Raw genomic sequence first — 26,063 nt, forward strand, 5'->3', positions numbered from 1 at the left:
TCCTCACTTACTTAAGTGAAGTAAATGTTCTGTAGCTCATAAACAAAGAGTATATTGTCAGATAGAAACAAGTCCTGGGCATTGGTCAATAGTGGTTTTTAATTCAGTTTTGCTTGTATTTGACCTGATCTATGGTGACCGCTGGAGGAGTCTTCAGCAAAGCCCATTGGTGAAGTCAACAGTAGGTGCACACTGTATCCTATTGATGTTAGAGTATGAAGTTTGGTCTATATCCTTTACAAACACTGATGTATATGTATTTTTCCTTTCTTTTCTTTTCTCCTAGAAGTATAGATATCAAGATGAGGACGCTCCACATGATCATTCCTTACCTCGACTAACTCATGAAGTAAGAGGCCCAGAACTCGTGCATGTATCAGAAAAGAACCTCTCTCAAATAGAAAATGTGCATGGATACGTCTTGCAGTCTCACATTTCTCCTCTGAAGGTCAGTTCTATTGCTCTTCCAACTTTATATCTGGCGACAGTGGTTGGTCTTCATTGCTAATGGAGATATTTGCTGGCCTGATTAAGTGAGGCTCTTTGAAAACGTGATAGAGGACACTGGTTGCCAAAGGGTCTTTCTGTGCTTTGAAGGCTCACCTTGTATATTTGGGACACATTTTTATTGCAGTTGTTTGAATATCTAGAAAAATCCTTTAGTTGTTGAGAATGGACTAAAGCGCCAAGAGTGAAAAATTGAAAGGGAAAATAAGCTAACCATCTATTTTTAAACCCCAAGTACATCAAGGTTTTGCTCAGATGCTCTGTGTTCATCAGTATTCCTGGTCCAACAAAGGAAACAAATATAATGTGATCACATCTAATGACTGCCTTACTGTGTAAACTATGAAGGACAGTGTGTGAGTTGTCTAATCAATTCCTTTCTTTTATCCTAGAGAAAATTGTTTACTATATTTTTTTCAATTTGGTGTTACACTTTTCCCAACCTTTTTAAAAATTCTACTTTTTAAAATTCAATTTTAAACAATTGCTTGATAAATTGTATGTTAACGAGAAGGGATAATTAAATGAGAAAAATACTTTTTTTGTGCCCCTTGGTTCTAAATTACTCTGCTTTTATTGGGGGCTAAACTGGTACTATTGGATTTTGTGTCATGGATAAAAAGCTTATAAAGATTGATTAAAGTTTAAAAAGAAAAATCAAAATACAGCTGAAATAGAAGAGAATTGAAATGGAAAGAAAAAAACACTTACCAACTGACTCCTTAGTAATTATTAGTAAAGAAAAATTTCTTTTATCACTTAGAACAGTCATTTTGCCAGCACTTCTATATAGCTATGCTACAATAAAAAAATATAGACAGAAAACTCTCTCCAGTGTTCTCTGGATCTTATTATACCTGCCAAAACATCTAAGAGAGGTTAACTTATGCTTAACCTTATTTTTCAAATTTTGGTATGTTTCAAATATTTTGGTATGCTCAAAATGTACTATCAAATAAATTAGCTATAGCTACCTACCAATACATAAAAATATTAGACCAATTGTCAAATTCCAGTAAATATTATATAATAGGTAAAAAAATGTAAATATTAATATTATACTTCTGGGATTCGTTGTGCAAATCTCCAGAGTTGCTTTGCAAGTAGTCAGATGACTGGTGAAAATGAGTGTGTTTAACCTGGAGAAGAAAAGCTTAAGAATTGGGGGATGTAGTACTTAACATTTTCACCTTAAGAACTGTCATCTGAAAAACATGACATCGATGTCATGTAGAAGGTAGAAGCAGACCCTATGTGCATAACTGACAGAAATGTATATATTTGAGATCATTTTAATACCACAGCTCCTGACATTTATAGCTACTCAAAAAAATTATAGACTACTTGATGAGACAGAAGTTCCCTGTCTTTAGAAATCTTTCAGCCATGGATGATGACTTGTCAGAGATTTTGTAGAAAAGACTCCTTCTTTGGCAGGAGGGTAAACAAAATTGTCTCTAAGGTCTCTTTAACTCTAAGAATCAGAATTCTGTGTTCAGTATACAATCATTCTGATTCCTGTAGTTAGACAGTGCTCTTTAATGTTTTCAAACTATTGCTGATCCCTACTCTGTGTATCAACCACTATAAATTGAGAAAGGGCAGGGCTGAGAGACTGAACAACATTGAGAGTACTTAAATTTTGGTTTTATTCTTTCAAACTAGTTGAAAACTCCCTATAAGAACCTCTATAGGTCAGGTGCAGTGGCTTGCGCCTGTAATCTCAGCATTTTGGGTAGCTGAGGTGGGAGGACCGCTGATCCCAGGAGTTCAAGACCAGCCAGAGCAACAAGGCAAGACCTGTCTCTGCAAAAAATTTTAAAAGGTAACCAAATGAGGTGGCAAACGTAGTTGCAGGTATGTAGGAGTCTGAGATGAGAGGATCCTTTGAGCCCAGGAGGTTGAGGCTGGAGCAACCCATGATCACGCCACTGCACTGTAGCCTGGGTGACATAGTGAGACCCTGTCCGTGCCGCAAATCCCAACATACACATATACAAAATTCCTCGCCTTTCTCCCTTCCCAGCTTTTTCTCCTTCATCAACTCTGGAGAATACCTCCCAAAGGTCTTTAGGCTATGTAAGTAGGTTAATCTAGGCTACCATTTTAAATCTTTCTATTAGAATTGATAATATGGTGATTATTAGTACTATGTTTAAAATCAATTGATAATGATACATGAAATATTTGAAATTGGTGCCTCTTTTGTCATTTGAGTAGGATTATGCCTGAAAGTAGTGAAATTCCTTGTGTTACTTCTGGTTCTCAAAAATGGAATAGGGAGAGTACAAATTTTATAATTAGTGCTATCGTAACTATGAGGGATGCTAGTGTGCTTACAGCAAAAAAAAAAAAAAAAAAAAAAAAAAAAAAAAAAAAAAGAACAGATCAATGAAAGCACCATGGGAGCTTCATTTTGTATATTAAGTCTTCAGCATATGCATGATAATGTAATTATCTGAACATCTGCAGTTTCGGTGACTGCACCATCATTTATTATGCTACTCGCTGTCTCATTTGGAAAATGTATATCAGAGTTGAGGGGAAAGGATGCATTTTCTAAAGCTCGGATCTCATATAAACAAAGGAATTTTTTCTATTTTGCCTTTATTCTTTGCCTTCCAAGAATCTCAGAATTAACTGTATTCAATTTCAGTGGGTTTATCTTAGCCTAGATTTTCTGTTATATTTATGTCACTTCTAACTAATTTCCTAGCCTTTTTTTGAGGGCACCTCATGTCAGTATTAAAAGCAGCCACCTATGAATAGCAAGCCCCTGGGATGAAACACCAGTTCCTAATAGGTTTTTCTCCTTTTTCAAACCACCGGTTCTGTGGTATGGCCCCAAGGTATTGTGAAGAGGAGGGAAAGGGAAGCTCATCCAGGATTTCTACACTCAGGCTGTGAGGTAGCTATTTTGGAGCCAGGATTTTTTCATCATGACCTTCTAGAGGTGTTGTTTATATTAAACAAGATATCTTTGAGTTTTTGTTTGTTTATTTATTTATTTTTAAACTTGTATTTCAGGTACAGGGGTACACGTGCAGATTTCTTATGTAGGTAAACTGCATGTCACAGAGGTTTGATGTACAGATTATTTCATCATATAGTATCCAATAGGTAAATTTTCAATCCTCACCCTCCCCACACCCAACCATTTTCAAGTAGGTCTCAGTATCTGTTGTTCCCTTTTTTGTGTCCATATGTACACCAAATGTTTAGGTCCCACTTGTAAGTTAGAATATGCAATATTTGGTTTTCCGTTTCTGTGTTAGTTCACTTAGGATCATGGCCTTCGGCTCCATCTATGTTGCTGCAAAAAACATCTCATTCTTTTCATGGCTGTGCAGTATTCTGTGGTATATATTTACCACACTTTCTTTATCCCAGCTCCTGGTGATAGGCATTTAGGTTGATTCCTTGCCTTTGCTATTGTGAATAGTGCTGCAAGGAATGTACTTGTACATGTGTCTAAACAGCAGAACAATTTATATTTCTTTGTGTATATACCTATAATGAGATTGCTGGGTCGAATGACAATTCGGTTTTAAGTTCTTTGAGAAGTTGTCAAACTGCTTTCAACAATAGCTGAAATAATTACATCCCTACCAGCACTGTGTAAGCATTCCATTTTCTCTGCAACCTCACCAGCATCTGTTATTTTTTGGCTTTTTTATAAAAGCAATTCTGACTGGTATAAGATGATATCTCTTTGTGGTTTTGATATGCATTATTCTAATGATTAGTGATGTCAAACATTTTTTTGTATCCTTGTTGGCTGCATATTTTTCTTCTGAAAAGTGTGTTTCTCATGTCCTTCTCCCACTTTTTTATAGGATTGTTTTTTGCTTATTAATGGATTCTGATTAGACCATTTGGATGCATAGTATGCAAAAAATTTCTCCCATTCTGTAGGTCGTCTGTTTACTCTGTTGATCGTTTCTTTTGTTGTGCAGAAGCTCTTAAGTTTAATTTGGTCCCATTTGTTAAATTTTGCTTTTGTCACAATTGCTTTTGGCATCTTTGTTATAAAATCTTCACCAGGTCTTATCCAAAACAGTATTTCCTAGATTATCTTCCTGGGTGTTTATAGCTTTACATTTTGCATTTAAGTCTTTAATCCATCTTGAGTTGATTTTTTTTTGTATGTGGTATAAGGAAAGGGTTCAGTTTCAGTCTTCTGCATATGGCTAGCCAGTTGTCCCAGCACCATTTATTGAACAGGGAGTCCTTTCCCGATTGCCTGTTTTTGTGGACTTTATTGAAGATCAGATAGTTGTAGGTGTGTAGTATTATTGCTGGGCTTTTATTCTGTTCCATTGGTCTATGTGTCTGTTTTTGTACCGGTATTATCCCGTTTTTATTACTGTAGCCTTGTAGTATAATTTGAGGTCCAATAATGTGACACTTACAGCTTTGATCTTTTTGCTTAGGGGTTGCCTTGGCCATTTGGGCTCTGTTTTGATTCTATGTGAATTTTAATGGTTGATTTCTAATTCTGTGAAGGCTCATTGGCAGTTTGACACGAATAGCACTGACTCTGTAAGTTGCTTTGATCAGTATGACCATTTTAATAATATTGATTCTTCCTATCCATGAGCATAGAATATTTTTCCATTTGTTTGAATCATCTCTGATTTCTTTGAGCAGTTTTTTGTCATTCTCGTTGTAGAGATTCTTTACCTCTGTGGTTAGCTGTATGCATAGATATTTTATTCTTTTTGTGGCTATTGTGAATGAAATCGAGTTCTTGATTTTGCTCTCAACTTGGTTGTTGTTGGTAGATAGGAATGCTACTGATTTTTGTACAGTGATTTTGTATCCTGAAGCTTTGTTGAAGTTGTTTATCAGATGATGGAGCTTTTGGGCAGAGAGTAGGGGGTTTTCTAGGTATAGCATCATATTGAAGCAGGATCGCCAGCAAGAAACAGACCTCTCAAACACCAAACTGGGAAGGAAGAGATGTTTATTATGATTATGATTACTATTATTATTACAGCCGGGAGCCAGGTGACAATTTGTCTAAATGACCAAGCTCCCCTAATGAAGAGAAGCTCGGCCTTTATATAAGGTTACAATCTAGTTATTACACTTGAAAGAATCTTAGGCTTACATCCTTAGAAATTACAAGTGAAAGGGTCTTGGGTTTACAGTTTTAGAAATCGCATATGAAAGGGTCTTGGGTTCACAGTTTTAGAAATCACATAGGGTATTGGTCGATGGAGAAGTTGGATGGGGTTTTGATCTTGTTTAAGTGAAAGCAATGTCTTCTAGAGAGATTCCCCCACACCATGCCTGCTATTTACAGGAAGGTGATTTAGGAGGCGCCAGTAGACCAGCCTTTTCTTCTATTGAAATATGTGGAAGTCAAGGGAGCGGTGATCCTAGATGCCTGAGTATCATCTGCAAGCAGAAATAGTTTGACTTCTCTTCCTATTTGGATGTCTTTTAATTCTTTCTCTTACCTGATTGCTTTGGCTAGGATTTCCAGGACTCTGTTGGAAAGGAATGGTGAGAGAAGGCATCCTTGTCTTGTTCTGGTTTTCAAGGGGAATGCTTCCAACTTTTGCCCATTCAGTGTGATGTGGGATTTTATAGCTCAAGATATGCTTTTAGATTGTCTTAGTAAAGAGACTCTATGTATCTCTCCTCATCACCAATAGTAATAGGAATAAATATGTACCATTTTTTAAGGAAAAAAAGTCCTCTTTTAAGGTTTGCCAATTTTGTGATGTAAATATTCCCAGCATGGCTGATTCCCGGCTACTAACCTAAAGCTACTTTTAAAATATTTGGAAATGGAGGCACTGGAGGCTCTTATGAGCTAGTATGAGTGAGCTCCAGCACAGCACCATGATATCAGGTTCAAGCACATGTATTTTTATAGCAACAGGATATATTTCTTAATCAAGTTGTTGTATTATCACAGTTGAACTGTTGAAAAACCTACCATGATTGAAATCTAATGGGTTATTTTCTCATAAAGGAAGCCTATTAGAGTCAGGGAACTGCTAAAAAGGTACAAACTCTCCATTAGAACTGTCATGTTTTCAACTTCTTTGCTTTCTTTTATCTGTTTAGTAGTATTCTTGCTTCAAGCACTGAAAGGAAGAAAAGGAGGCAAAACACATAATCAGATGCTGCCCCAGAACCCTGCTGAGAAAGCAGTGTGACTCTGTAGTATTAATTGAGAATTTACATATGGCATGCCTAAACAGAGTGTGAGATTGCTGGATAATAGTTAAAATGTCACATTGAGTGAGCTCTGAATCATTAGCTGAGTAATCTGACTGTCACAGGTTTGAGTGTCATTTTCTCCATTGTCGTGTATCACTTGAAGCCTCGGTTCTAAGATTCATCTGTCTTTGGTACATACCAGCTGCCTAAGTGATAGATGGGCTCTCTTAGCCTGTTTTCATTAGAGTGCCTTGGCCAGTGTGAAGTATGGGGTTGGAAGGAGAAATGCAATTTAGTAGTGAATTCAAGGCAATTTGTTTTCCTTTCCTATAGATGGGAATGCATTCTCTTCAGATGCTACCTAGAAACTTTCATAAAAGAAATTGGCCTATAATAAACCATAAACATTTTCTTTTCAGTTTAGGTATTTTTTACTTTAGGTCAGTTCAATAAATATTAATTGAGTGGCTACTATAGCGCTAAGTGATGGGGAAACAAAGGGAAGTAAAACATGATTTTCAGTATCTAGATTACTCTCTTGGGGGCCTTCATTCATAATTATTTGTTTATTTGTTACTTATTATTATTCTGAAACTGAAATTTGAACTTTTCAAACTTAAATCCATGGGGTTCCTAAGCACCCAGCAAAGTGCCCTGTAGTAGTATTTATTAGAGAGAGAGAGAAGGAGAGAGAGAGAGAAGGGGAGGGGGTTAACTGCTCTACTCCTCTTCCTTACCTGATCATCGATAGAAATTTCTTAAATTCTAAATCTCATATTTTATCACTTGTTAGCATACCTGAAATCTGGATGTGTCCTAAAATTGATGACATCTTGCAATTAAAATTGGCAGTATTTTCTAGGGTATATTAAAAAAGAAATGTGTCTTATAGTCAAAGCCAGCTTAGATCCTTGGGTTCAATGACTAATTACAAGGAAGATTAAAGCCTCCTTTTATAAATTGGTGTGGATTTTTAAAATCAGATAAAGATTATTGTGTCCTTGAATTTTCACAGGGACTAGAATAAACAGTTCTGGAAAGCTTTGCTGGAAAATAGGAGTACGTGAGGTTTGGGTAAACTTCAATACCCTGGGACAACTGGGCACTTGTTTAGTATCTATAAGAAGACATTGGAGAATCTGTAGGCAATGCATGTTTGGGAAATTATAAGAGGAATGCTGAAGCTTGAGGAAATCAATATAAACCTACAGACAAATGGTAACAATGTGTATGTTTTAAAATTATTTTGTTACTAGAGTAATCAGGGCACAATCATAGGAAAGTATGTTTTAGCCAAAAGGACAGTAAACCCTCTTCGTACATAAAGCCTTTCTGTTAACTCTTGCCCAACTCCAACTGGTCATATAATCCTATGGCAAAGGAATTATTGCATCCCACATAGTCAACATTTTAAAATATGCTTTATTCTATTATTCTAAAAATGATTTGTTGAACTATTCAGTAGCCCCCACTTATCTGTGGGGGATCTATTTTAAGACCCCCCCAGTGGGTGCATGAAACTGCAGATAGTACCAAATCCTATATACAACATGTTTTTCCTATGTATGTTATCACATCCATATGATAAAATTTAATTTATATATTAGTCCCAGTAAGAGATTAACAATAATAACTAATAAAATGTAACAATTATAACAATATACTTTAATAAAAGTTATGTGAATGTGCATGCTCTCTCTCTCTCTTTCTCTCTCTCTCAAAATATCTCGTACTGTACTCACCTGTTTTCAGACCGTGGTTGACCTCTGGTAGCTGAAACTGCATGAAAAGTGAAACCTAAGATCAAGGAGAACTACTATATAATGTTATTTCCTCTAGATTTGCCATTTTTCTTGCTCTTAGTAAATGTATAAGCTCCCATGACCTGGTCTGCATCTTATTTTTGTTTTGTTTTATATTTCATTTTACTCCCTTATTGGAATCCAAAATGATACTAGACTGGCATCTCCCAAGATATGTTTGGTGGAATTTTCTCATCATTATCAGAAAAATAAAGGTATGAATGCTTAAACACATTTGAGGAGTTAAATCCATTAACTTACTGAAAGATTTCTCAGAGGCTTTAATATGATGATATGAAATATTAACATCTAAGATGAAAATATGGTTAGTACAAAGTATTTCACAAACATATTAGGTGATAGAATTATTTCTTTAGTATAAAATTATGTTTTGGTTGGACACATATACCTTTGGAGTATACAATAAAGAAAGTAGCAGAGACGAGGTCTCTTATGACCTAGAAAAACTTAATTTTTTCTGGAGCTGAAGAGTTTATGATGAGTGTTGTCAGAGAAAAAAAACAACTATATAGGAGATCATTTTTTTACTTGAACGAAGTGTGAAATAAGGGAGAAAAATCAAGGTTGCCCTATTCTCTAGCAGTCGTGTAACAATATGGAAAAGTTCTGAGAATTGCCAAGTAGTTGACTAGGATACTGAGACATAGTGTAAGAACTAAGGAAAGGGACCTAGAGTGGGCCCAAGCATCCCATAAAGCAAGAGAGATGGACGTGAAGAGGTAATGAAGGGCCTTATGTGGAGGCTGTACTTAACCTTGCAGGTAATGAGTGGTGACTACAGAATTTTTAAAAAGGAGAGTGACATGACCTGATTTGCAAATTAGATCATTATTCATGTCATGTGGTACAGTGGAAGAAAAAATTGGAAACATATGACATCAGATTCAAGGGCATCAGGTAAAATGTAAGAGATAGATAAGCTCTGATACAAAGCAGAGGCATTGGGGTTGAAGGGAGAGATAGATTAGAAAGTATATTTAGTAAGAGATATCATCAGGACATTGAGACCTATTATATATAGAAGGTAGAAGAGAGAGAGAAATAGAAGGTAATTTACAATTTTTAAAATTTGGCCCCTGGGAGGAGGATGTATCATGAAATGAAATCAAGAATGCCAGAGGAAGAGCAGATTTTAGAGTGGCAGGGGATGGAGTGAGATAATTTCTGAGTTTATGTTGGAATAACTGATTTTAAGTATTTATGTTATACCCAGGTAAAAGTGTTCAGCAGTCAGTTTGAAATAAAGATCTGATGTAAAAAATGGAAACTTGAAGTTTTCAGTGCAGTTAGAGTTGTGAGAGTGGATGGGATTGCTCAGGAGAGGAGAGGAGAACACAGAGGACTAAAATGCAGGTACCATCACCAAAGCCCTTTGGGGAGAAAGAGGTACCTACTGAGGATAACATGAAGCAGCAAGAAATTTACCACAACATTCAGCCCTTAGTAGCTTGATGCTTCTATATTCATAACTAATTTATGTGATGCTTCTATTTTCATAACTAATTTATGAACTTCTACTAAAAGAGAATCATGCCATTTAAATACAGAAACTTTTTGCTCCTCTATAACGCCTAAGATTGTATTGACCAAACAGCAGATATTTTAAAATACTTGTTATTTGATTAACTTTTTTAAAAGAAAAATAAATACCTTATGAGTTACATTTGACCCCAATAGTCATGACGTCCTGACCACCAACTTAAAATAATGTGTTTATTTTTCCTTTCTAGACATAATGTTTTTAGTAATACTACTAATTAGAAAACTATTCTGATTCTTGATATTTCAGGCAATAATCTTCAAAAATGTAAAATCCTATCATTTCTATCTCTTGCCACTAGATGGCAGAAGTAGCTGAGATGATCATCCTGGAAGCATCTAGTTTTGAGGAAGAAACAGATTTGTGAAGCTAAATTGAGAAGCTCTTAGTTAATAAAAACATAAGGATTTGGCTGAGATTTGTGACTTGTGCACAATGCATTGTGTTCCAGGACTAGTCCATGGTGAGAGGAAGTAGTTGAGTGAAATATGGCCTTGACAGATGCATACTGAATGTAGGTACAAACTCTCCTGATCGAAATTCTGTGCAAATAAAGCACCTCTTTCTTCAACTATCTTTTATTGGAAAGGGTACCAACAGCATACCCCAAATAATTCTGACTATTTAGGCCAGATATTATTGAAAAGTGGGAAGAAAGGAATGTTAGGCATAGGACTGAAGCAGCATTGAAAAATGTAAGAATCCTTTCTAGAACCAAAGTCATCAAGGGTTAAGGCAAGCTTGTCCACCCTGCAGCGACAGGACACATGTGATTCAGGACAGCTTTGAACTGACCCAACACAGATTCATAAACTTTCTTAAAACATCATGAGATTTTTTTTTTTTTTGCAGATTTTTTTTAGGCTCATCAGCTATCATTAGTGTTAGTGTGTTTTATGTGGGGCCCAAGACAATTCTTCTTCCAATGTGGTTCAGGGAAGCCAAAAGATTGGACACCCCTGGATGGGGTTCTCTCCATGGGTTTTGAAATATGAGTTTGTGGGATGAAATTCAATTTTTCCACTTCTTTTATCTACATAGTAGTAATAACAATAATAATAAAAGTTTTCTAAGAAATATTTGGTTATCAAAAATAATTTTTTAAAAAGAAGTTTTCATAGAAAATTCTAGATAAGCATTCTTATTTATAGCTGCAGATATTTCTAGAGTTAACTCAGTTACACAGAAATTTTTCTCAAAACTAAGATTTCACTGTTGCCAAAACTTTCTGTAACAGAAATAATGTACTGAAACTCACAGAGGCTGCTCATCAGGCACCTATTGTTACTGTGGTTAAAGACGATATTGTTAGTGTATCCTAAAATGATACATAACTTTGATATCCCTCTCATATTCCTGAAAAGTCTGGAATTGTAACCTTTTCATCAGCTTGTTTTCAATTCTTTTTTTCTTAGCAAAGATAGTCAGAAATCTTTTCAAAGTCTGCAAAAATTAATTCTGACACTGATAGTGCTATCAAATTTTTAACTCTTTCCCAGCTAATACAGAAAAGTAATAGCATATAGTGGAAAGTAGATGGGCTTTAAATCAGACTTACTTGTGTTTACATTGTGGCTCAGTTGCTTTCTAGCTGTGTCTATTAGTAAACCTATTAATTTCTAGCCTCTTAGAAATAATAGTATGGAATTCACATGTCATGCTATAAGGATTACTTGAAATAATACATGGGAAATCTGTAGTACTTGGCACCTAGTAGTTGCTCAGTAAATGGTAATTATTTCACATTAAAAAATAAAAAGTGCGTATCTATGTAAGAACAAATCTAAATTTAAGATTAATAAACTCTTTGAACTCTCAGTATTGATTGAAAATTGTTATATCCTCATCCTTGATGTCCTTCAGAGAATGGTTTTATACTATAGATTATTTCCATATCAGCTGAGCAAGGGTATGTTATTCAACTTGTTATCTCTTCTGCCAAAGTGAATGTCAGGTTGGTTAGCTCGATTTGTAGCAAGTCAGTTGGGGACATTTTGGGTGGTCCAAACAAGAATTTACTAAAGCATAAAGAAATGGGTTTTCTTTTGAGGCTAGTTGTGGAAGACATTAGAACATATGCATAATCGTTAAAGATGGCCACTAGGAAGAAAGCATTAATTTAGGTATACGATTCCTGCTATGTTCATTTAAAAATTATTGCCTTAAAAATTAAAAAGCATTACTTCATAGGAACATGTTGATATCTAGTGAGCTTTATGTAATAAAATAATAGAGACATTTAACAAAATTGAATTCAGATATAAAACATACAAGTCTAGAGAATATAATTATTAGCCTATGAAAATGGAACAAGTTTTCGTTCTATGTCTGTCAATGCATTCATAAACATACTCTACTAATTCTAAACACAGATGCAATTCCATTTCTCTAAACTCTAAGAGGTCACTCTAATACCACTTGATGTGTTATACATATATTGTTACTAAAATCAGTTATATATTAACCTGGGGACATGGAGAATTTGATTGTATCAACAGTCTGTATTTGTTCATTTATATGTATTCAACGTAACTACTAGGTTTCTAGTGGAGGAAGGTAAGCGGCAGCAGCTAAGTTCCAAAATTTAATTTCATGAGTTTTTATTTATTTGTATCCATATCTGCTCACCTACCTTTCTGTCTACAGACTGTTTTAGGAGAAATAATAATAATAATAAAATGTCATGTTTATTGACTTCCTAATATATTGTGGAGACTATTCTAAATGCTTTACATGTATTGGTTTAGGAGACTGAACAACCCTATAAGGTAGGTTTTCTTATTATTTATACTTTGTGGATCGGGAAAGAGGGCATAAAGAAGTTTAAAATACTTTTCCAAGGTCACACAGTGAGTACCTGATATATCTGGGATATGAGTCCAGCTAGTCTGATATCAGACCTCTCCTTCTTAGTCACAGTTACATTATTTACCAGCAAATGAGAATTGTACAATGTTAAGACAGAAGGAGACAGAAAAGATCAAATCCAGGCTTTTCAAAATGCAGCTGACCTATCAGTACCTGTGAAACAAATTTAATTATTAATTTTAGAATAGCATAAAGAAATAGAATAGAAAGTCGTGTGCATCACAAATAAAACCTTTGTTTCAGTTTAGTGTGGATATGTTTTGGTGCACACTGGCTCACAGTTTAAAATGTATTTCTCCCTGTGACAAGGTCAAGAAAGTCAGGAAGCCACTGATCTGGTCCAACTTCCTTACATTACAAATACTAGGGAAGGGACTGGGAAGAAAATCTTAGGCCTAAAGAAGTTAAATGATGACCCAAAAACACACTGGTACAAATGGCAGAGCATGAACTTCAACTCTTTATAGTATTTTCTACCTGTGTTTTCCCTTTCCAGTGTCTGTTGTGGCTGCCGTTACTACCAATTAAGTTACTTAAACTGGTGGTTTTCAAACTTTGGTGTATATCAGAATCATACAGAGGCCTAGCCTCACCCAACTTCACCAAGCTTGGGGCTTTGTGTTTCTGCTTAACTATGCAGTGTGGTTCTGTTACACACTTTGGACAGGTTGATTCTGTTACACACTTTGGAGAATAACTGTCTTGAATTTCATAATGCTGCAGTATTTATTAAATTTAATGTATTAAATGATTGCCACAAGTGTTACCAACATTATGGTAAACACCACGAGCGATAATAAAAAAGTAAGAGATAAAGCCTCTCTCGATGAAAAACTTAAATTCTGTTAGGGAAATCAGGATGTGCAAGAATCATTTAGTAGACAGAAGCTATACAACAAAGCTCTTATTTAATAAGTACAAAAGATAGTCCAGAAGGCAATTTTTAAATGCCTCTATAGGTATCTACACAGGAAGCTTATATAATCTTATTATATAAGACAGAATGTTGCATAAGAAAACATGGTAGAGAAAGTCGAATTGATTTTATTCCAACTCAGAGAGGAATTGCCAGTGTCTAGCAATCAGCTATAATCCCAGCGCAGCTCCCAGGATATATTCTCCCAGGCCAGCTGACTCACCAAAGTCACTCTGAAAGCAGATGATTTGTTTCTTCTAAACTGGCAGAACATTGAGTATGTTCGAGTTTGTGGCCAATTTTGGGTCACAGGTAAGTTCATTTAAAATGCCTCCAAGAGGCACTTATTAAAGTTCCTTTACATAGTATAGAACAACTCCCCATTTCCCACCTTGACCTTAAGCCCATTAAGCAATAGGGCACACACAGAAGTAATGGGCCACTTACAAAGTTAGCATGAAATTACAGTAATTGAAGATATTCTAGATTGGTATTCCAGAGACTTTCTGGTTTCAAGACTGGTGCTCCAGAGATTTTCTGGTTTCACCTCTTCATATTACATGTGAAGATTTTTTTTTTTTTTTTTGAGACAGAGTCTCCCTCTGTTCCCCAGGCTGGAGTGCAGTGGTATAATATTGGCTCACTGCAAGCCCTGCCTCCTGGGTTCAAGTGATTCACCTGCCTCAGCTTCCCAAGTACCTGGGACTACAGGCATGTACTGCCACGCCCAGCTCAGTTTTGTATTTTTAGTAGAGACGGGGTTTCACCATATTGGCCAGGTTGGTCTCAAACTCCTGACCTCAGGTGATCTGCCTGTCTTGGCCTCCTAAAGTGCTGGGATTATAGGCTTGGGCCACCACATCCAGCCCAGAGAAATTTAATGTAAAAAGTTGTTTCTGATGGTGGTTTATTTTCTTAATGGGCTATAAGATATATTACCTGCTTTTAATCATAAGCAATATAAAACTATTTGAAATATCATTTCCAAAAGTAGGTTTTATTTCTCTTATGAGCAATTAAAGCAGAGCTGCCACTGCTCATTCAACATAATTATATAAATTAGAAAAGGGAGCCCCTTCTCAAACAAGATACCTTGTAGTAATTTAGATAATGTGCTGCATGGATCCAGGCAAGAGGCTTTTAAGTTCAGCAATAAATTCCTTAAATAATCAGATAACCCAGCATCCAATAGCAAGCCTCATAGAATCACTGAACTCACATCTCAGCAGAGGCATTAGGAATAACATATTCTAACAACTTAATTTTACAAAAAAAGAAAGTAAAAAGCACAGCTGTTATGAGACTTTCTGAAGGCAGCCACCTAGTTAACACTAGAGCTGAGACAGGAATATTCATCTTGAATTCCTAGACCTGAGTTTATTTCTCCATTTCACAAGAAGAGTAAACAACAGGTGTTTTCAACTCAGCAGGTCACAGGGGTTCACTTATTTCAATTTCTAGGGGATTTTATTGAAAATTGTTATCACTGAGTTTTTATTTGTTTATGCCAATTTTCAGCTTTAGTAAAGGGCCAAATCTAGGTTGTTGACACTAGACTAACCTTTCTGTCATCCCAAATCCCTCCAACTAAATTGTGTGCATCAGACTGATTCAGTAAAAATGTCTCATCATTATTTAATTCTTATGTCGATTTGTGTACTTGTGCAAATTCTGATGAGATAGTTTTGTAAAAACAAAATGTAAATGATCCATATCTCAAAACCTGATCTACATAGTAGCAATGCTATTTTTTGCCTATGGGATACTTTCCCAGAGCTGCAGGCCAGTGTGAGGGATAAGAGCGAGGCATGGCATCAGAAATGTGCTATTTGATAATTCGCTGAATGCTCCTGCACTTAATTTCCACATTTATATGCTGATGATAATAGAAGCACATTGAGGGTAATAATTGTGATTAAAGAGGTTATCATTTGTTGGCTTGAATTTTACTATCTATGCTGAAAGGACCCCTTCCTCCACACTCAGGTTCCTGTGTGGCTGCCTCCACCTCAACTTCTATTTCTCTAGCCCTCATTTTCCATTCCATCCTCTTTTTCTCGTTCCCACTTTCTCAAATGGTCAATAGATAAGTAAGAGAAACACATGATAAAGAAAAAGGAGCTGAGTGGGGAGGTTGGGGTGATGGGTGGGGGTGCAGAGGGGAATGTCGGCTTACAGTCAGTTCAAGGAGTTGCCAGTATATGGGACTTCCAAAAAAAAAAAAAAAAAAAAACATGATTTTAGGCTACATTAATGGAGTTGCATACCAAGAACAAAGAGATGACAATTCTACACTATGCCCGAATTGTTAGGATCTGAGGACCATATTTCAGAAAGAATGGTACCAGATTGAGTTGCTTCCAGAGAGGGGTAAATAGGCTGGCAAGGCTATTAAAACCATGTCAAATGGGAGCATCGAAGATTGAGTGATGTGGTCCTTGGAGAATAGACTCATCTCACAAGGACACAGTAGTTCATCTTGAAATTGTTTAAAACAAAGAACTAGTCCATACAATTTTTGTAGACATCAAGATCTTTAGTATAAACAGTGAAAGAAAAACAGTGTTTATGTAAGTTTAAAACTTTTTGTTTTAAATAATATGGTCCAAAGTTAGAATAACCTACCTCATAAGGTAGTGAGCTTCCTGTCATTGGAGGTATTCAAACAGAAGGTAGAAAATCTTCAATGAGATATTTTAGAGATGATTCAGGAAAGAGAATGTTGAATAGTATTTTCAACCTTTTTCCAGTCATAAATTGCTTTGAGAATTGATTTTTAAAACTATAAGTCCTTTCCCTAGATAAAAAGAATACCTACAAAACTATACCCACAAAAATATTGCATAAAACTTAAAAAATGATATGAGCTACTTAAAGGATATCGAAGAACTTCCTGTGGACCATAGAGTTAAAGTTAGGAACTTCTGGAGGGAATGAATTTCAAGTTTTCTTTCATCTCTGAGAAACTATGATTCCCATATTTCTGCCTCACAGTTACTGCTTGGTTAAGGAATGCTTGTCGTTAAGAATAAATCTTTTGTAAATTTCAGAAAAAATGGGAGAAAGCATCCCAGTCTATTATGTCTGTGAGGCATGCCCAATTCCACAGCAGCCCTCAGCAGCAAACATCAATAGGTTCCTCTAGATGAGAAGGATTTTATGGTACATTTGCTTCAGGAGGGTTCTCTAAATGCAGAAATGCTTCTGATTCCATTCTCCTCAGTATTTTTGGTATATTCTTATAAGGCAGTTTTCTGTTTATTAGTTAGTGACATAAGCTTTTACCATCTATTCAAGCTAAGAGCAATACTATCTTGCCTCTCTGAGTTTGGATTTTAACTGTCATGAGACTGTTTTCTTTATGCTTGATGGAAGTTGCATTCTAGCAAATAACTGATTTCAAATTACCCCAAACTTGCTAAAATGATGATAAGCTTTCCATAGAATTCTAGTATAGAGAGTTTCCAATATGCAGCTAGACTCTTCATAGAAATATCAGGCATAAAATGTGCACTGGGTATTTATTTTTTCATCAGGGTCACAAAAATTCACTTGAATTGAATTCCTCTTCTTTTCTCTGTACCATTAAGATATTGACATGTTCAGAGTTGCTGGGTTTGAAATTTTAAAAATAGCTAACTCATAACATTTCACTTTCTGCTCCAAGGCTTGGTGAGTTGCTTATAAATCAGCCACAAATATGATGAATTGGATGTCTCCAACTCAATTAGCTTAATGTGGGTAGGAGGATTTCCAGGCTTTACGGCCTCTGTTATACTAATCTACTGAGCAGACTGTTATATAAAATGTGTCTGAGTATTAATGTCTGGGTCTTACAGAAACATGGTTGGTATTTTTCAGTTCAGCATCCAATGTCATTCTGTATTTCATAGCTTTGATTTGGATCCACAGCTACTGAGTGATAGTTCTTAACATGATTTATATTGTTGCAAGACTTACCTTGTTATCTTTCTGCCTACTGACCGCTTTAGAAAAAAGTAGCCTAAGAAAATTGCTGCTGTCACTGGGTGATTTAATTGTGGGGAAAAATCTCAGCAATTTAAGGGAAACTGCAAAACTGGAGCTATTCCTCTGTCAAATAAATGATCAAATGAGATGGGCCTCAGCAAAGCAGATGCTGACAATTTTGAGAGCTTCCAATGCACTCATACTTCAGTTGTGAGATTTTTTTGGAAGAATTGATGGTAGAGTTTGTTTGCTTTTTGTTTTCTTAAGGTGATTTGCTTTTTGTTTTCTTAAGGTGAATATACTGGGACCCTGGGAAATGTTTATATTGAAGAGAACATTTTGGATGTAAATATATTTTGTGTCTAGGAATATCATTTGGCATTTCTTTACATTAACTGTCTGTGAGCATTGATTAGCTAAATTATTATCTGTGTGTTTTCTTCTTCCCTCTTTTCTCTTTTAGTTTCTCTGTTAATTCCAGCTCTGTCTTGCACATTGTTTTTCCTCTCTTTTTTTTTTTGACAGATAAAATAGTATGTATTGACCACATACAACATATTGAAGTATATACAAACTATGCAGTGACTAAATTTACTTAGAAAACAAATTTGTTTTCTAGCTAATTAATGTATGCATTACCTCATATAATTATTTTTGGGGTGAGAATATCCACTCTCTTAGCAGTTTTCAAGAATACATATATTATTAATATGCTGTACAATAGATCTCTTGAAATAATTCATTCTAAGTAAAACTTTGCATTCTTTGACAACATCTTCACAACTCCTCCTCCCACCAACCACCCCAACTCCTGGTAACCACCACCCTACTCTCTACTTCTATGAGTTCACATTTTTAGATATCACACATGAGTAGGATTCATGCCCTATTTGTCTTTCTGCTCCTGGCTTATTTCACTTAACAAAATGTCTTTCAGGTTCACCCATATTGTGGTAAATGATAGGATTTCCTTCTTCTGGGCTAAATAGCATTTCATGATGAGAAACTTAAGTGATTTAAACACCGTGATTACAACAGTAGACTATCCTGAACTGGTTTGCATGCTTACTTTTACCAGTGCACTTTATACTGTTAGATGTTCTTTATCCATTCATCCACTGATGAACATTTAGGTTGATTCCGTATTTTGGCTATTATGAATAAGGCTGCAACATACATGGGAGCATAGATATGTCTTCAATATGCTGACTTTATGTATAGTTTGAAAGTATTTTCTGTCATTCCTGTAGTTTGCCCCCTTTGTTGATTATTTCTTTTGGTGTGCTGAAGATTTTTAGTTTGATGCAATCTCATTTTTCTATTTTTGCTTTTTTCCCCACAAATTATTGCTCAAACCAGTGTGGGGAATCTTTTCCTCTAGGTTTTCTTCTAGTAGTTTCATAGTTTTATGTCTTGATCACAATGACAAGGCCATGACCAAGACCACCTGATCATGGCAAGTAAACTTTTTAATGTACTGTTGAATTTATCTTGCTAGTATTATGTTGAGGATTATTTTATCTGTGTTCATCAGAAATATTGTTCTGTAGTTTCTTTTCTTCTTGTTTTTCTTTTTTATATATAGTGTTCTTAGTCTGTTCATATCCTTTGCCCACTTTTTGAAGTGGGTGTTTTTGTAAATTTGTTTAAGTTCCTTGTAGATTCTAGATATTAGACCTTTGTCAAAGCTGTCAACAATCTGAAAAAAAAATCATATAATTAAATGCATAGGAATTAAATATGTAGGAATTAACCAAAGATGTGAATGTTCTCTACAATGAAAATTTTAAAACACCCGTGGAGAAGTAGGAATGCTTTTACACTGTTGGGAATGTAAATTAGTGCCAAGTTGGTACCTAGGGTGAAAGGTACAGTCCTCTTTAATTTTCACCCTGCTTTTCTTAAACAGAAGGAGTCTCACCATAGCTACCACAGCTGGGAATGTTCTGGGTCATCCCTAAAGCCAGCAGGCCTCAGAGCCCAAGTCCCATGGCATATTCCCTGGGTATCACTACTGGTTACTCTGAATAACTACTGGTTATTCAGAGCCCAAGGACTACTTAGTCAGCAGGCGATAAATGCTGACAGGACTGGATGCTTATCTTCAAAGAAATTGGTTCCCTGTTGACCCAGGGTGTGCCTATAAATGTTGCCTCGGGACTAGAGACTGGAACGGGGCTTCATGACTCTGTCCAGTGCCCTATCCTACTGTGACTGGGCTGGTATCCAAGATATAAGACAAAGTCCTGTTTTCTCTCCATTTTCCTTTCCTTAAGCAGAATAAATGAGTCATTTTCATAGCTGCAAGCTGCACTGCCTGGGGTTGGGGGACACACTTCTTTAGATATGCTAGCTATGTCTCCCTAAGTCACATGCCACCTAGTCAACTGCCTGTAAGCCAAGCCTAGCATCAGGAGTTGACTAGGAATTTCAGTCCTTCTTTTCTAGGCTTCCTTTCAAGTTTATGTAGGACCCCAGAGCACTTAACCCACAGTGGTAAGGCTTGCTGAGAAATTTAAGTGATTTAAACACCATCATTACAATAGGAGACTCTTCTGCATTTGATTGCATGCTTACTTTTACCAGTGCGCTTTATACTGTTAGATGTTTTGTGTTACTAATAAGCATTATTTTCTTTCAACTTGAGGAATTCTCTTTAGATCTCTCTTTTAAGACATATCTGGTGATTATGAACTTCTTCAGTCTTTATCTTACCTTGATTTCTGAAGGACAGCTTTCCTGGGGACAGTAGTCTTGGTTGTCTTTTTTTGTCTTCCACTCAGCATTTTGATATATTATTTGGTCTTCTCCTGGCCTCTAAAGTTTTTACTGAGAAGTCTGCTGCCAGCTGCATTGAAACTCGTTTATATGTTATTTGTGTATTTTCTCATTTGCTTTCGGGATCCTGTATTTTTATGTTTTATAGCTTGATTATGCTATATCTTGGGGAAGCCATTTGAATTTTATCTGAATGATGACATTTGACCTTCTTGAACTTGGACAAATCTTTCTCCATATTTGGAAGGTTTTCTGCCACTATTTATTTATACTCTCTTATTTCCTCCTTAAACTCATATGACCCAATTATGCTATCCCGTGAATCTCAAAAGCTTTCTTTATTCCTTTAGATTCTTTTGTCCTATGAATGTATATTATCAAGTAGCCTGTTTTTGAGTTCACAGATTTTTCTACTTGATCAATTCTATTGTTGACTCTCTATTGCATTTTATTTTTTGTTTTGTGCTTTGTATTTTTCAGGTCCAGAATTTCCGTTTGATTTTTTTCCATCTCTGTATTAAATTTCTCATTCTGAGAACTTTTTGTTTTTCTCATTTTGTTGAATTATGTGTAGTTTCTTGATTTTTGTTTTGCTTTTTAAAAACAAGTATTGGAATTCTTTGTCAGGAAATTCATATAGTTCCATTTTTTTAGGGCCAGTTACTAGCACTTTATTTTGTCCATTTGGTGATGTCATGTTTTTCTGATTGTTCTTGTTTCTTATTGTGTGGGGCTATCTGTGCCTCTGAAGAAGCAGGTACTGAATCCAATCTTTTCAGACTGCCTTTGTCTGGAAAAGCCCTGAAGTACTTGCAGCACTGGAGTGTACCAGACCCTGTGACAGTTGTAGCTATCATAGCACTGGAGCACACCAGAAGCTCAGGCCACTGAGAGCTGCCTGCTTCTGAGGACTGTTCAGAGTCCAGGACTGCTGAAATTGGCTCATCAGTGACGTGGGCCATCCAGGCAAACCTGAAGCTTGGGGATGTGTGGGCTCATGTGGCACCAGGGTAAGCCCACCATAGGGTCATAAAGATATGCCCTGTGTTGGGTTTTATTGTGGCTGGTCCAGTGTCTGGGGCTGAGGGAAAGTCCTATGCTCACTTCCCTTTCTTTTCCCCAAGCAGACAATATTGCTTTCCATGCTTTGCTGCCTAGAGTTGGGGGAGATATGATACAGATAATGTAAAACTACCCTTCTTACTTTCTCTAATGCTGATTTTCTTATTATTATACTACAGCCAGATATTGTGATCTGCCATCTGGTTTTCTTAACTCTTATAAAGGTATTTTCATGTGTGAATAGTTTTTCAAATTAATATGTCTACAGTGGGACAATCACTGGCAAGTTCTGCTCTGCTATTTTGCTTGCCCCTCTGGTCTGCACATTAATTGAGGAAAATTACTTTGAAATAATCTTGGATGATTCTGTTCTAGCTTTTTCAGAGCTCATTTTATGGTACCTTGGGCAAGTCACTGGTCTCTCTAGTCTTTGCTTTTTCACCTATTAAATGATAATACCAGTAACTATGAAATTGAAATAAAAATTAAACGATATTGGACCTTGTGCTATGTGGCCATGTTCACGGTAAATTAAGGTTAAGCCTAGCTGCTAAGAATTGTTTGATCATCAACCTTGGGCTAGGTATTGTGATAGAAACTGCACAATGAGTAGAATAATTAATGCGACATAATCCAAATACTGTGCATTCACATATGATGTTCTGTGGCTTATGGGATGCTCTCATATGCCTCTTTTATTAACATAATAACCCTTTGAAATACGTGGCTAACTATTATAACTTAAACCCCTCAGAGAGAGAAGCAGGCCATATGAGACTAAGCTATTTGCTTAAGGCCACGTAATCAATAATTATTTGGCATTTTCATAGGACAAATGTATTATGCTTCATTATGATCTGCCCTTTGCAAAGCCCTAGAAATCCAAAAATGGTTGAGAAACAATTCTTCCTCAAAAGGAGCTTCAAGTCAGCGGCAGAAGAAATACAAACAAATAAAAAAGTGGAAGTACACAGGACAGAGTTATAGTCTTTTATTTTCTTCAGATGATCTCAAATCTGATTTTTTTTTTAAAAAAGGTACTGCATCCTAACAGTTCTATTTTGCCTGCAGTGCTCTCTGTGTTCCTAGAAGTTCCTGGTAAATATTTACATTGTTTACTCAGAAATCTGTGGACAGGCAAAGATTTACATGCAGAAAACATGAAGAAAGCTTAGCATGTCACAAAAGGTGCTCAGGTGTCCCTCTTGGGATGGCACAGGTTGTTTTGTCTTTGTGGCTTTACTGAGAAATGCCTATTGCTTTTGGAAATGACACGTGGTCTGTTGCTCATATGTAAAAAGGAGGAGAAATAATCCTAAATTTTGCTTACCTTGGCTGAGAAAAAACAAAGCAGTTTAGTAGACTTGTAGGCTTTGAGGAAATCAAAACTAAGTTTAAGTACAAGCTCTGTCATTTGCTAGGTATGTGACCTTAAGCATGTTTCCTAATTGTTCTTAGCCTCAACAAATTCACCCTACCTCAAAAGGTTGTTGTGGGGATTAAAACAGTTTGTACCAAATCAGATATATATATATTTAAATCTACATTTTAAGGTCCTGTTAGTTTTACTGAAGCAGAAGCTCCAACCAGGGGCCAGATAACCTGCATTTTAACATATATCCCAGATGAGTTTTATCATCAAGCAAGTTTGGGAAACACAGATAGAGTACATAAAGAACCAGCCAATTATTTAGGACACAGGTGGCACCATTAGACTCCTCAGTGGTTACTTTATCATTTAAGATTGTTTTTGATGTTAGCATTCAAATAAGCAATGGAGTATTTAGGCCCTAATATTTTTGGAAATTTGTATATTACTTAGCACTTAACTGGCTATTAATATAATTTATTAAATGGAATCATGTAATGGAAATTTTTGTGGAACCTAAGTATAGGCATTATTTCAGATGCTGTAGAAGAGTCAAATACATATGAACTCTGATATAACCTGAAGTGTAAATGTTATCATTAATTCTCAGCAGTCCCTGAAGAAGATATTCATTCAATTTGTGGTCCAAAGAAAAGTTGCCATTTGAACTGAATTAAAAGTAGCAAAGTTATTAAAGATTGTGTTCATTTTTAGTATTCATACGTGCATGCATACCATTTGATTAGTCCTACATTAAATTGAAGTGAGAATAGAATAATATTTTATTGTGGTCTAAGAATAAAATATTATGAAAGGCAAAATTGTCTGTACTTGATGTCAAGAAACTGTAAGTTGGACACTATAATTCTGTCTTTATGCATTATCATTTTCCTAGCACTCTTATCAAACTCATTTTATATATTATTGTTATTATCTATTTTTCTCATCCAGAGGAAACTTTCTCAGAAACAGATGTATTTTCTCCTTCTGGAATCTAGTTGATACTTCCTTATCCCTGAAATTCTAAACATCAGGGAAGGAAATGTTCCATGTAAGAAGTTATTCTGGTAGGGGATCTCGTCTTTCAGCTTTGGAGCCCCACTCCCTCTGTCTCTGTACAGGGGAGATTCTTCCTTCTTCCTTCTGCCATTTTTGTGTCCTATTAAACTCTCCACTCCTTAAAAAATAAAACAAAACAAAAAAAGTTATCCTGGTAAATTTACTCTTTAAAGTGTTGCAAATTACCACTTTGGATGAGAAACTTTCTAAATGGATGAGTTGGCTGTTCTAGTCTTGGAAAATACCAGACAAAATTCAACCTTATTTGTTATTTTGTGGTTAATGCTATGAACATAAATTATTGTATTTTAATATAAATAATAATTCACTCAATATAATTCCCATTATGCAAGGCTATAGAGAATAAAAGATGAATAAAACATTGTCTTCCTTCAATGAATGACTGCTAAATTTCATAATTAATTGTAAATAACACAACCAGTTAGCATTTAAGAAATACTTAATATGTGTCAAGTTGTATTATATTTGCCTACATTTGGAAACGATTCCTCACAACAATTCTGTGAGGCTAGTGCTATTGTTACTCCGATTTTACAAATGAGAAAACAGAGCCTCAGGCTGTATTACTTATTTAAAGTCATACAAGGTTAGTAGCACAACTATACAGTTATATTCTGTTCTGTCTTGTTTTGAGTTTTTCTATTGATTTATTGTAATTTGGAGCCAAACCCTTAGGAATTTCTGGCTCTTTCATTTATTGATAATATGATTAGGCATGATTATTATTTCTAAATTCACTTCTGCTGTATAAATGTGGTTAATATGATCTTGAGAATTATTGGGTAATAAATGACATACGTTATGAATATAAATTTAAAATCATCTAGCTCAGGAACTGGCACATAGTGGTTAATCATCAAATGTTACATTTTCCTTTCCAATTTTGACAGTGCAATACTACTTCTTTTGACTTCCAGAATGGCAACTTTACCTTATTCTAATTTACTGTTTTTAATTATTTTCTGATAACTATAATAATAACAATAAATAAACTCATTACTTTCTGATTGTTTTTAAGATTTTGTTTTTATTTTTGGCTGTCTGCAGTTTTACTAAAAGGTGCTTAGGAGTGAATTTACTTTTCTTTTTGTTGCTTAGAATTTGGGGTGCTTTTTCATATATAAAGATTAATTTCTTATCTTAAATTTTAAATTTTCTAACCATTGAATTTTTTAATAATGTTTCTTCTCCATTCTCAATTATCTCCTTCTGACTAGATGTAATTGGGCTTCTTGTTCTATCTTGCATATCACAATATTTTTCATATATTAGATCATGTTTTCTTTTTATTTTGTATTCTGCACAATTTTTAATTTACCAATTCTCTTTTAGATTTGAAAAAAAAATCTGCTTCTCAATTCACCCATGATTTTGTCATTTTAAACATATAGATTTTGTGCTTATTGTCAAATTATTTCATTTTTATTTTCAAATTCTTTGTAATTTAGGCTTTCTGTTTGTTATGTGGGCTGGCTCTTCCTCCTGGTGGAGCACTTTATCATGTAGTTTATAACTTCGTATTGTAAGCTCAACTTTGATAGAAACTGGTTTATCAGTGGTAATTTCACTTGCCATGTCTTGGAGAAATATCACTAGGGAAGAATTGCATAACTGCTTCAGCTGAATACTCCAAAGGTTTCAGTTGTCCAGAAGAATAGTTTTTTACATTAAGTTATCAACATAAGAGATTCTCATACTAGTTGGGAACATTAAGTTTGGAATATATTTTCTCAGAAGAATTTGCTTGAGGATTGAAATTTCCATGAAAGATCTTTTTTAAAATTTAAAATAGAGACCATCTTCTTTGTAGCTTCTTAGGACAAGGTCATGGATTTTCTTTTTTTTTTTTTTTTTTTTTTGAGACGAAGTCTCACTCTGTCGCCCAGGCTGGAGTGCAGTAGCATGATCTTGGCTCACTGCAATCTCCACCTCCCAGGTTCAGGCAATTCTCCTGCCTTAGCCTCCTGAGTAGCC

The 26,063-nt window shown here is 35.5% G+C and overlaps 1 protein-coding gene across 31 annotated transcripts in view; it reads left to right on the forward strand.

Annotated features, from left to right (window-relative positions):
• The window catches only part of DLG2 (discs large MAGUK scaffold protein 2), a 2,299,762-nt gene that overhangs the window by 1,191,016 nt on the left and 1,082,683 nt on the right, over window positions 1-26,063 (forward strand). For 23 of the 31 annotated variants that reach the window (XM_078340083.1, XM_078340084.1, XM_054241373.2 and 20 more), the window contains one exon: window positions 287-448. In XM_078340083.1, coding sequence (XP_078196209.1) covers window positions 287-448 — 162 coding nt within the window. The remainder of the gene's footprint in view (window positions 1-286; window positions 449-26,063) is intronic. The other 8 variants (XM_054241372.2, XM_054241378.2, XM_035264067.3 and 5 more) reach the window with 1 other exon arrangement.

This window comes from Callithrix jacchus, chromosome 10, assembly GCF_049354715.1.
Source record: "Callithrix jacchus isolate 240 chromosome 10, calJac240_pri, whole genome shotgun sequence".
Taxonomy (NCBI): Eukaryota; Metazoa; Chordata; class Mammalia; order Primates; family Cebidae; genus Callithrix; species Callithrix jacchus.